Genomic DNA, 12,500 nt, shown 5'->3' with positions numbered 1-12,500 from the left:
GATATATGCAATCCTAGGGGAGAGAGAGAGAGACAGAAAGACAGATACAGACAGAGAGAGAGAGAGAGATTGATATTTAAAAGTGTTTGTGATTACCCTGGTTGTTTGTATGTGTGTTTTTCGAGTGGGTGTGTCTGTGGATATGTCTTTGTCAGATTATGTGTGGGTGTGTCTGCGCTTGCGTGCAGAAGCCAGAAATGCCTGTAATCTTCCATCTTCAGAAACCGCCCAATCTGCACACCTTCTTCCTCCCCTCTTCTGTGTAGTCCTCGCTAGACCCGGCCCACATGCGGTGCTGAGTCGTCCATGATGCGCCGTGTAAACATGGCGATTACATTAGGATTCAGTGGATATAACTAATAGCCACCCCTGCCTCTCCCCCCTCCTCCTCTTTCTCTCTCCTCCTCTCTTTCTCCCCCTCCTTGTGTGTGTTTTCAGGGACAAGGCTCCAGGGCAGAGGGAGTGTGACCACTCCATTGACGGCATCAACAAGTGCATCAGGGACATCGAGCAGGCGTCTCTGGCCGCTGTTGGCCAGAGCTTACCCAGCAGGGATGACATCTCTCTGGAGGTGAGTGTACTGTCAGTTCTGTGCTTTGTGCTGCTGGGCGGCTTGGCCTCATGCCAAATGCTTTTACTCGCGCCAGATCAAACTTCTCACTGAATCAGAAGTGCAAATGGATTATGGTCACAAAGGGAAGTGACATTACAAAAAAGAGAGATCTCATTGGGCTAATGAGCGCTTGGTTGTTCTTTTATGTGGAGCAGCAAGGCTGATGCTATTTCCTGCTAATCTCTCTCACCAGGCCCTGCAGGAGCAGCTGACGTCTGCCGTGCAGGAGATTGGCCACCTCATCGACCCCGTCTCTACGGCAGCCAGAGGAGAAGCCGCCCAGCTGGGCCACAAGGTCAATTACCCATCATGCACCTGCTCCGCAGCCCTAAAATTGCTCCACTGGCAGTTTGTGATCCAAAAAAGAAAAAAAACATTAAAAGTTCTGTGTTTAAGGACAGTCGCTTCTGGAGTTACTCTCCAACATTGTTGGGATAGTTAAGTTGACCTTGTAGTGTTTTTTTTAATGGCAGGTGACCCAGCTGGCCAGCTATTTTGAGCCCCTCATCATGGCATCTGTCGGGCTGGCGTCGAAGCTGATGGACCACCAGCAGCAGATGAACATCCTGGACCAGACCAAGACCCTGTCGGAGTCCGCCCTGCAGATGCTCTACGCTGCCAAGGAGGGAGGGGGCAACCCCAAGGTGCGGCACTATTCAATATTCTAATACAACCGTGTAGATACATGGTATAGATGCTGAGTTGTTTTTGTTGTGTGTAAAAGCAATATATACGACATACGGCAATTGGCGACGAGACCATTTAATATTGATCTTATTCAGCGATTACAGGTGGAATAACCACTGGCTACACAAAACGTTGTGAATCACCATATGTGAACAGGGCTTAAGTGTATGGTTTATTGAGGTTATTGAGACATTAGACTCCTTATCTGGAGCCATATTACTTCAAACATGCACTATCCGGTTTTCACAACTTAACTGATCACGGCAGGTGTTTTTTGTTGTTGATACTCAGCAGATAGATTTGCATAAGTTTTGTAAACTGTCATTCCCTGTTTCAGCTGCTTGAACTTGATTGAATTGAAGTTTTCTTGCATTGACTATGCAGCTGTGTTTTGTGTGGGTGTGTTTGTGTGTGTGTGTGTGTGTGTGTGTGTGTGTGTGCGCTCCTGGCATGCGTTGGCCACCCTAGGCGGCCCACACTCATGACGCCATTGCCGAGGCGGCCCAGCTGATGAAGGAGGCGGTGGATGACATCATGGTGACCCTGAACGACGCAGCCAGTGAAGGGGGCATGGTGGGAGGGATGGTGGAGTCCATCGCCGAGGCCATGGGCCGGGTGAGTGAGCACCAACCAAGGGCGGCGTTACATAAACAACGAGTGTTTGGGGGATGTTGCAAAAACAACAGCTCAATAATGTATGTACTGTATGAGTTAAATACAATCTGTAGGCGAACTCTTGTCTGGAGATAGAAAGAGGACAAATGAGAGAAGCCTTTCCCTCAAAAATGGCATACTCTTTCTGTCCATCATTACCCTCGGCATAGAGCATATATCTAATCCACTGTACATGTACGAAGACTGACCATCAGAAATGCCCAGATATAACATAGATAGCATAGATATAACACTCACACACCAGGCTGCATCTGAAAGAAGCTCAGATAGATAGATTGATAGATAGATAGACACACACACACACACACACACACACACACACACACACACACACACACACACACACACACACACACACACACACACACACACACACACACACACACACACACACACACACACACACACACACACACACACATACTTACTTTATTCATCCCGATGGAAATGTTAGGCATCCAGTAGCTTAGAAATCCATAAATACACTAGATCCACAACAGACCTGGAACTAGTCTGAGCCAGAGTCTTCCGTTATCAGAAAAAACGGAACAAAAACAAAAGTAATAGAGATAGCATGTTGGAGCTTTATTGTTGTTGAATCATCAGAGCATCAGCCCCTTGTGATAATTATGAAGCAGCTCTCTGTCTCCCTGAGTCGATGGTGCTGCCAGGATGGGCTCAACGCATCGGCCATTTGGCAATTAGAGGGAAAATGAGGGCCCCTTTATCTCCCGTAGATATCTCTGCAGTGCTCGTCAGCCTGTCAGGGCGGGCTAATGTCGAGAAACGGTAAAAAGAGTCACAGTATTTCACCGACGCCTGCGGAGCTGCTAAACAGACTGAGATTGTCAGTGGCTCTTCCGTCTTTCAACAGTGGCTCATGAGCAGAGTGTCTGAACAGCGGTGCTTGTGTTTGTATGCAGATGCGATGCACACTGTGTGTTGGAAGGGTGACTAAACCAAAAGGGCATGGACGCCGTGTGGTGCAGGGCCACATCTGGCCCCGATCCGGCCCACGTCCACCTAATCAGCCCCAAATCACTGCCATAGTGAAATCATTAGGGCACTCTCTCCATGGTTACAGTCACTTTTGCTCAACAATGCTTCCAGAAAACGTAGTCCAGGGTCAGATAGGATCCAGAGCCTTGCTCTCTCTGGGATGCCAATACCATTTAGAACTGCTCTCCTGCACTGTAGGTTACGTCGCTTTGGCTCAAAGTATTTGATGGCTAAATACAAAGCAGTTGGAGGGGTAGTTGTAGTGAACAGTGGCTGTGATTGTGCTGTAGTCTATTTGAGGAGTGAGGAGAGTGTGTGTGTGTGTGTGTGTGTGTGTGTGTGTGTATGTGTGTGTGTAGGGGGGAGAGAGAGGGTTTAATGAGCTGTGTTTATGGGTGCAGTTGGATGAAGGAACTCCCCCTGAGCCTGACGGCACGTTTGTGGACTACCAGACGACCATGGTGAAATACTCTAAAGGCATCGCCATCACCGCACAAGAGATGGTAAGTCACTGAAGCTACACCTGCGTGTGTGTGTGTGTGAGTGTGTGTGTGTGTGTGTGTGTAAGTGTGTGCGTCATGCGTAACTGATTTGTTCCGTTTTCTCTTCCTCTGCTCTCTCATTGCATTTCTTTGTCTCTATCTTTTTTTCTCTCCTCTCTCTCTCCCTCTCACTCTCTCTGAATCACTTGTGTTCGTCTCTTACTTTATCTTGGGTATCTGTCCACTCTTAACCCCCACCCCTCTCCCCCACCCCTCTCTCCCCCCCCCCATGTGTCCAGATGACCAAGTCGGTGACCTGTCCAGACGAGCTGGGTGGCCTGGCGTCTCAGGTGACGGTGGACTACAGCCAGCTCGCCCACCAGGGCCGCCTCGCTGCCGCCACTGCTGAGCCCGAGGAGGTAAGGATCAATGTGGCCAGTCTGCTCCTCACTGACCCCCCCTGCCCCAAACACTGATCTGTGGACCTAAGGAGGGTCTTAAGTGCCAGTTGTACCATATCGATCCCCCCCATGTGTGTGTTTTTGAGGTCTTCTCAGAAATCGGTATCGGAAGAGACTGGCTGACTGACCATGAGAGAGAAGCTCCTGGTATCCTGTTCATTTCTTGTTATGTTTCACAATCATCATTATATAAGGTTAGATTAGGACAAAAGGTTATAGATAAGAACACAGCTTCTAGAAAATCTTTCCGTTTTGTCAGCCGTTCAGACAAAATAATTCTCCATCAGACCTCTTTAATGCAAGGAACGATATAAAACATAAGGGAATAATCTCATCCATTGTGTTTGGTTGGAGGGGTAAAACGTGTGAAGTCACGTCGACATCCTATTTAGTTTCTTTTCTCACCTCAGAGAACATTGGTTTGTGTTTAAATCCCTGCGCTCCAGTCATGCTGCTGCTGAGTGTGGACGCGTAGCCCTAATAGCCGCCCACTCCCGATCGCTCGCTCGCTACCTCGTCAATACCTCCTTTTACATAAGCAGCTCCTGTAAAGCCCCTGTTGCCATGGCAACTGTGTACCCCCACAGACTCCCTCACTCTTGTCTCACACACACACGCACACGCACACACACACTCAGAGTGAGTCAGTGAAAGCCTATGGCGCGGGTTCAGAATGAAGCACCACCCACCCAGGAGTCTCGGAGGTGTCAGGAAATAAAAGGTGTAGTGGCCGGCCTCCTACTCGCCGGGCCGTGCTGCCCAGCATCAGATACACCCACAGATGTGTGTGCTGCTCCAGGCACAGCTTGGCGCGCTGCTGTGCTGGGCTGTGCAGAGCAGTGATAAGAGCCGGCGAGCCTACAGGCGATGTTGGGGCGAGCAAGCGAGCTTCAGCTGCTCAGGAGGACAGTAGGAGACAGTGGCAGCAGAGGCCAGCTGATGGCCATGGGCTTTATGTAGGTGCTTGTTGAGAGTGTTGCAACAACCTAAATGTGTCACTCCCCCCCCCCCCACACCCCTTCTCTTTCTATTTCTCTCTTTTGCTCTCTCTTTCTCTTTCTCTCTATCTCTCCTTTTCTCCCTTTCTCTCTCTCCATTTCTCTCTCTCTTGCACGCGCTCAGGTGGGTGGTCAGATTAAGTCGCGTGTCCAGGAGCTGGGTCACGGCTGTATCTTCCTGGTCCAGAAGGCCGGGGCGCTGCAGATCAGCCCCACGGACAGCTTCACCAAGAGGGAGCTGATCGAGTGTGCCCGCACAGTCACCGAGAAGGTAGGACTCCTTTCTCACATCACCACCCACACGCCTACTCAGAGGGTCACTGACCGAACTACGCCTGCACAGTCACTGTAGTATCACAGTACGCCTACACCATCACAGAATAGAGAGGGAACCACCACAGGCTATCTGCTTTGTCACTGAGGTTATCAGTGTAGTCCTTTACCATGTCGGTAATGAAGGTTATCAGTGTAGTCCTTTATCATGTCGGTAATGAAGGTTATCAGTGTAGTCCTTTACCATGTCAGTAACTTTAGTTTAGGGAACACATGCTAACCATTGATACACAACTAACTAACAACAGACTAATATGTATGTATTAATGCTCAACAAGGTCTGTATCAAGCATTACTGTACTGCATTTATTAGTCTTTTTGAACAATTTATTTTTCTTAATCAATAGTTAATTTAGTCTTGGTAAATCCTTAAGCAACTAGTTGGTCTTGAGCTAAGGTTACTATTACATAGTAGTACTGGTATAGATATATAGACTCTAATAGACTGATGTCTTAATATGTGACTTGTTGTAATATAATAGTAACATATTAAGACAATGTATTAGAAGGCTATAAAATTTCTATTTTGATTCATACTATATATCAATAACCTTAGATCAAGACCAACTAGTTACATAGAATAACAAATCTATTCAGTAAGAGTAAGAAATTGTTTAATGAAGACTTTATAAATGTGTAATGATGCTTAATACAGACCTTGTTGAGCACTAATACATATGTTACATATGTATTAATGGCTAACAAATGTTCCCTGAACTAAAGTGTTACCACAATGGCACTGAAAATGTAAGAGAGCAGACACAAGTGGTTTGCATGTTTGATCATTTGAAACATTGAATTATTGATTGACTGTTCCGTTGGCTGGCCACAACATTTTCCATATTGACTGGTAAACTATGAGACCATCCAGGTCTGCTTAACTGATGGCTGAACGATCATGTTTTCATATTTGACTGACTTTGAGCCTCGTGTCTCATTGGGCTGGTCTGTCAGAGACACAGCGGCTAGCAGAGGCTAGTTTTAGGGTAGACGCATGCAGCTGTTTTGGCTCCTCAAGCGCTCTGGCTTCTCCAGGAATCTAGATTAACTTGTCATAACCAGCCGCCCTCAACTGTTCATACAAAGTCCATGATAAAAGCCTACTATTTTCTTCATGGTTGTTGAGTGTCCACCTAGGTAATACAGGATATATACAGTATGTATTTGAGTAAATATCTATGTGTACATCTTTTTTCATCAAACTTTGCTAAAGGTTTGCCAAACACACTGAAGACTAATGTGATCCCTTGTGGTCAGTGCTTACGCAGGTGACTGAAATGTGGACACTGTTATTTGAGTGCTGTGTCGTAAGTGAAATGATGTGATGGTGTCTATACGGCAGACGGTATCAACTCCCTGTGTTTTGCTTCATTTCTCTATGTCGTTATAAGCAGCAGTAGAGGACACCGGTCTATTAAGGGCTAGTGAAATGAGCTTGAGGCTTTTGATGGTGTGTGAGAGAGAGAGATTCCCCCGGTTGCCGTGTTTAATTCCAGCCCCGGTCTTGAAGTAATTTCTCAATTTTATGTGAAGGCGAAGGACACGGCGTCTCATCACCTCGATGTCTCTCCAGTGGCTCCTTATCCTTCAGTGGAGATCTCGCATTGTCTCACTCCATCCATCCTGCCTTCATAACTCTCTCTTTTCTCTCATCTGTTCTGTAGAATGCTTTCCCCCCCTCCCTTTTTGATTGTTTTCCTTCATCAGATGTTGTGTCTCCTTCCACTCTGCGAACACATCCACTGCCAATCTCTGTCTTTTTTGTACCCCTCCCCTCCCCATTCCTCTCTCTCTCTCACTCTCTCTCTCTCTCTCTCTCTCTCTCTCTCTCTCTCTCTCTCTCTCTCTCTCTCTCTCTCTCTCTCTCTCTCTCTCTCTCTCTCTCTCTCTCTCTCTCTCTCTCTCTCTTCCTCACTCCACCCCTCCCCCGCCCTCTCCAGTCTCATTTTCTAAATGTGTTTGTCTAGTGGGCGCGGCACTAATGTGCTCTTACCTTTATGCCTCTCCTGCTGTCAGCTGCCTCCCATGCCACATCTGTCCCCTCCTCATCTCTTAAGTGCTCTCTCTCTCTCTCTCTCTCTCTCTCTCTGTCTCTCTCTCTCTCTGCGCATGGACTGAGTGAGTGGGCGGAGCCGGAGCGTCTGTGAGTGAGCGTTGTGTGAGTGAGGCCGCTGTGCCTTTTCTTACCTGTTTTCTCTTTCTTACTTTTTCTGTTTTTTATTATTTTTTTCCTTTGTTGTTTGTTTGTCTTGTATGTTTTTGGGTTGGTAGGGTTAGGGGTTAGTGGAGTGCGTGTGTTTTTGTGGTTTTACCTGGGCGTCAGCTCCTGGTTTGGAGTATGGCTGCCTCAGGTAACACTAGGGGAAAGTTTGTTTGTCTCACGCGGCGGCATGGTATAAAGATATCCTCTACCGCCAGCGTAGAAGAGTGTAGCCTGGCAGTAGGTGAAATGGTTGGGCATGACAAAGTTTTGTCTGCTGCTCGTATGAATCAAGCAATCGTTTTGTTCCTTGAGTCCGTGGAGTTGGCCAACTTAGTGGTTGAACGCGGAGTAGAAATTGATGGTATTTTTAACTCAGTACTCCCTTTGTCTACCCCATCTAGGAAAGTAATCATTTCAAACATACCACCTTTCATTAGTGATGACATTCTTGTCCAGTCTCTATCCCGCTATGGCAAATTAGTTTCCCCGATCAAGAAGATCGCCATTTCCACGAAGTCTCCGCTTTTAAAGCATGTGGTATCTTTTAGGCGATATGTTTACATGGTTTTAAACAACAACACAGATGATCTTGATTTGACTTTGAATATCCAGGTCGACGATTTCAATTATGTCATATATGTCACAAGTAATCTGATGAGATGTTTTGGTTGTGGTTTGACGGGTCACCTAGTGCGTGCCTGTCCAGAAAAGTGCCCCAATACTACCGCCAATGTCAATGGTCAAAATGAGAATACTGGGGAGGGACAGTCTGCCAGTGATGAGGGGCCCACAAATGGTGGAGAGGCTGGGGTGGATGGTGATCAGTCACCAGGGGAAGGTTCTTCTAATGCCGATGCACCTGAAGTTAGACCATCAGATCAGGATGTGTCTGATGAGACAGTAAGGAACGGGGAAGAGGGGGCCGAGGCTGAAGCTCCAGAATATAATGTTATGCATACTGATAACTCGCCGAATTCCAACGTACTAGATCTTTCGGAGGACGCTTGCGGGGAGGATAGTCAGATCTTGGAAACAGAGGAAGTTCCCTTTAAAGTTCCAAAAGGTCTGAAGAGGGAAAGGGCTCGAGCTGAGTCTCATAGAAAGGTAAAAAAGAAAGATCTGGTTGTTGACGTTAATTCTACTGATGCAGAGAGCGAGGGGGAATTTTCTGATTGCAGCCTAAGGTGCAGTCTTCCCCAAAGCGGCTACACAGGGCGCGAGTACACTGTGGATGACTTAAAAACGTTTCTGAAGCAGACTAAAAATGCTAGGTGTGTTCAAGTTGATGAATACTTTCCCGATGTTGAACAGTTCATCGCTAAAACGAAGCTGTATATGGCCGAAGGTAGCTTTACTAGGCAGGAGGTCTACCGTTTGAATAAATTTCTCACAAAACTTAGAGCTCTGTTGAACGCTGATAGCCAGTCCACCCCAGCCCCTGTTAATTCCCAATGAATATGTTCTTTTTTTGCACTTTTTCCTTTATACTTATGAGTGGGTTTCAAATTGCTTCGCTTAATTTGAATGGAGCAAGAGACCGCACAAAGAGGGCGATGCTTTTTGAAACAATTAAAGAAAAAGCTATTGATGTTGTCTTTGCGCAGGAAACCCATACTGACGCAAGCAATAGCTCTGATTGGGCTTTGGAATTTGGGGGGTTATCGATCTTAAGTCATAATACCTCAACTAGTGGTGGTGTTGCTATTCTTTTTTCAGGTAGCTGTATCCCCTGTTCATATGAGGTTGATGAAATTGTTAAAGGTAGACTCTTGAGAGTCAGAGCTCAATATGAAAATACTTTTTTTGTTTTTGTGTGTGTCTATGCCCCAACGGTTGGGAGGGAGAGAATGATTTTCTTAAGTATCCTGGATGATCTGTTAAAGAATTGTGATTCTGGGGAGTGTTTACTTCTTGGTGGGGATTTCAACTGTACTGAGCTAGCTATTGATAGGAATCATGTAGAGCCTCATATGCCATCACGTAGAAGGCTCATTGAGATAATGAAGTCCCACGACCTTTCTGATTTATGGAGGAACTTTCATATAAAGCAGAAACAGTACACATGGGTCCACTCAAATAATAACATATTATCTCTGGCAAGATTAGACAGGTTCTATACCTTTAAACATCAGTTCAGTTTTTTTAGAAGCTGTCTCATCCTGCCAGTAGGTTTTTCCGATCATAGTATGGTGCTTTGTAATTTTTTTGTTAGTGCCACCAGATATAAGAGCGCATACTGGCACTTTAACACTAGTCTTTTGAATGATGGTAAGTTTAGGGATGTTTTCAAGTTTTTCTGGAAGGATTTTAGATCCACAAAGCAGTCTTTTCAGTCTGTGCAACAGTGGTGGGATTTTGGAAAGGCCCAGATAAAACAGTTGTGTCAGCAGTATACTTCCTGTGTCACAAGAGATATAGCTCAACGCATGAAATTGTTGGAAAATGAGATACTGGAGCTCCAAGGTTTAGCTGAAAGTACAGGTAATCAGTTATATATGGAAAATTTGAAAATAAAAAAGAATTGTTTGGCCAACTTGCTGGGCATTAAAGCACAAGGAGCTCTGGTCAGGTCTCGCTTCCAGTGTGCAGAATTAATGGATGCACCTTCCAAATTCTTTTTTAATCTGGAAAAGAAAAATGGCCAAAAACGGCTTATACATGCTTTGGTTTCAGAAACTGGAGCCCTCTTATCTGACGATAAACAAATTCGTGAGAGAGCAGTTGATTTCTACAAGGTTTTGTATAGGAGTGAAATCTCCTATAAACAGGCCCTTGACAGTCCTTTTTTGACGAATCTTCCTAAGGTATCTAGAGAAGCTAATTGCGACCTTGGAAGGGTGATTACCCTGGCTGAGTTGGAAAAGGCCCTCCATGGTATGGAGTGTGGCAAGGCACCGGGGATCGATGGTCTGCCGGTTGACTTTTATAAGTCTTTCTGGACAGAAGTAGGCGCAGACCTACTGGTCGTTTTGAGGAACAGCTTGGCCAAGGGGCAGCTGCCACTCAGTTGTCGCAGAGCAGTTCTTACTCTGTTACCGAAGAAGGGAGATTTGAAGGATATCAGGTCATGGAGACCCGTGTCTGTTCTATGTGCGGAATATCGGCTGCTCTCTAAGGTTCTTGCTAATAGACTCAGTGAAGTTTTAGGGGAAGTCATTGCACCTGACCAGACCTACTGTGTGCCGGGCAGGCTTATTTGTGATAATATTTCTTTTATTAGAGACGTTTTGGAAATTGGTAAACTTTTACATTTGGACTTTGGCCTTGTTTCTGTTGATCAGGAAAAAGCTTTTGATAGAGTTGAACATAATTATTTATGGAGCGTCTTGACTGCTTTTGGCTTTAATCCTGTTTTTATAAAGAAAATTAGAGCTCTATACTGTGACAATGAAAGTATTCTGAAAATTAATGGTGACTTGTGTGCTCCTTTCAAGGTTTTTAGGGGAATTAGACAAGGATGCCCCCTCTCTGGAATGCTTTACTCCTTAGCCTTTGAGCCCCTGTTAGTACAGTTAAGAGCCAAACTAAAGGGTGTAACTCTTCCTGAGTGTAACATCTCTTTGAAGCTATCAGCTTATGCGGATGATGTAGCTATTCTGATTGAAAGCCAAAGGGATGTGGACACCATGTTAAATGTTTTTACTGATTTTAATCGGTTATCATCTGCCAGAGTTAATTGGGGAAAAAGTGTGGCCCTGTTGGCTGGAAAATGGCCTGATGGCACACCGTGCCTCCCAGGTGGGTTAACCTGGTCTAGGGACGGGTTTAAATATTTGGGTGTGTTTCTTGGAGATGATAACTTTGTTCTAAGGAATTTTGAGGGGATTGTTGAGAAGGTTAAGGGCCGTCTTGGCAAGTGGAGTTTTTTAATTAAAAAATTGTCCTATAGGGGCCGTGTTCTAATAATTAACAACCTGGTGGCTTCATCCCTTTGGCACAGACTTGCATGTATAGACCCTCCAGCACATGTTTTATCTAAAATACAATCTATTCTGGTTGATTTCTTTTGGGATGGTCTACACTGGGTCCAACAAGGCGTGCTTTTTTTATCCAAGGATGAGGGTGGACAAGGATTGGTCCACCTGCAGAGTAGGGCAGCAGCCTTTCGTCTTCAGTTCATACAGAGACTTTTGGATGGACCTGTAAATTCCAGTTGGAAGGCTGTGGCTTGTGCCATCCTAAGAACTTTTGAAGGCTTGGGTCTGGATAGGACCCTCTTCTGGATGAATCCTGCCTTAATGAACTTAAACAAGCTCCCTGTGTTTTATCGCAATACGTTTAAAGTATGGGGTCTTTTGAAAGTATGGAGACCTCAGAATACAAGTTCTCTCTTTTGGCTTTTGCAAGAGCCATTGATATATGGTTCATGTTTGGATCTTACGCATGAGAAGCATTTTCCTGCTTTTAGTGGGATGTTTTGCAAAGCGCGGGTCATCACTTTGAAGGACCTCCTGCCTTTAGCTGGGCCAGGTTTTGAGAATGCTGAAGGAGTGGCCGAACACATGAAAATGAGATCCATCCGTATAGTTAACAAATTCCTCTTGGAATTGCGGTCCCACTTCACAGATGCTAGTCTAGCAATGTTGGATCAGTATGCCAGGGGTTTAGTTATGCTAAATGAATGTGATCCTGTTCCATGTTTTAGTGTGTCCTCTGGATTTTGTAATGTCTTTTTGAAGGTTGAAGATTTTGTTTTTCTGGGTCCAAATCGCGCCTCTGGAAAGGCACTTTACAATCTTTGTGTAAAATCTCTGAATAGGAGGTGTTTGGAGTCTAGAGTTGACACACCTTGGCGTGCTGTTCTACATGTAGAACAGGATGTCAAACCACACTGGAGATCCTTTTACAAGTCACCATTAATTAAAAAGGTGGGGGATTTACAATGGAGGATTTTATATGGTGCAGTTGCTGTAAATTCTTTTGTTTGTGTTTTGAACTCTGATGTGAGGCATGAGTGCCCGTTTTGCAATGACAGGGAAACTGTTTTTCACGCTTTTATGCAATGCACACGCCTGATGCCTTTATTTTCCATTTTACAGAAACTGTTCA

General features: G+C 45.4%; 1 protein-coding gene across 4 annotated transcripts in view; it reads left to right on the top strand.

The window, feature by feature from the left end:
* The window catches only part of tln2b (talin 2b), an 86,911-nt gene that overhangs the window by 43,056 nt on the left and 31,355 nt on the right, over positions 1-12,500 (top strand). For all 4 annotated transcript variants that reach the window (XR_006035041.1, XM_042109907.1, XM_042109906.1 and 1 more), the window contains 4 exons: positions 439-571; positions 807-908; positions 1,087-1,257; positions 1,769-1,915. Coding sequence is in view for 3 of the 4 variants with exons in the window: in XM_042109907.1 (XP_041965841.1) it covers positions 439-571; positions 807-908; positions 1,087-1,257; positions 1,769-1,915 (553 nt within the window). In the remaining variant the exon portion in view is untranslated. The remainder of the gene's footprint in view (positions 1-438; positions 572-806; positions 909-1,086; positions 1,258-1,768; positions 1,916-12,500) is intronic.

The sequence above is a fragment of the Alosa sapidissima genome, chromosome 11 (genome assembly GCF_018492685.1).
Source record: "Alosa sapidissima isolate fAloSap1 chromosome 11, fAloSap1.pri, whole genome shotgun sequence".
In the NCBI taxonomy this organism is placed as follows: Eukaryota; Metazoa; Chordata; class Actinopteri; order Clupeiformes; family Clupeidae; genus Alosa; species Alosa sapidissima.
The sequence above is the reverse complement of the archived record's forward strand: the minus strand, read 5'-3'. Positions and strand labels throughout refer to the sequence as shown.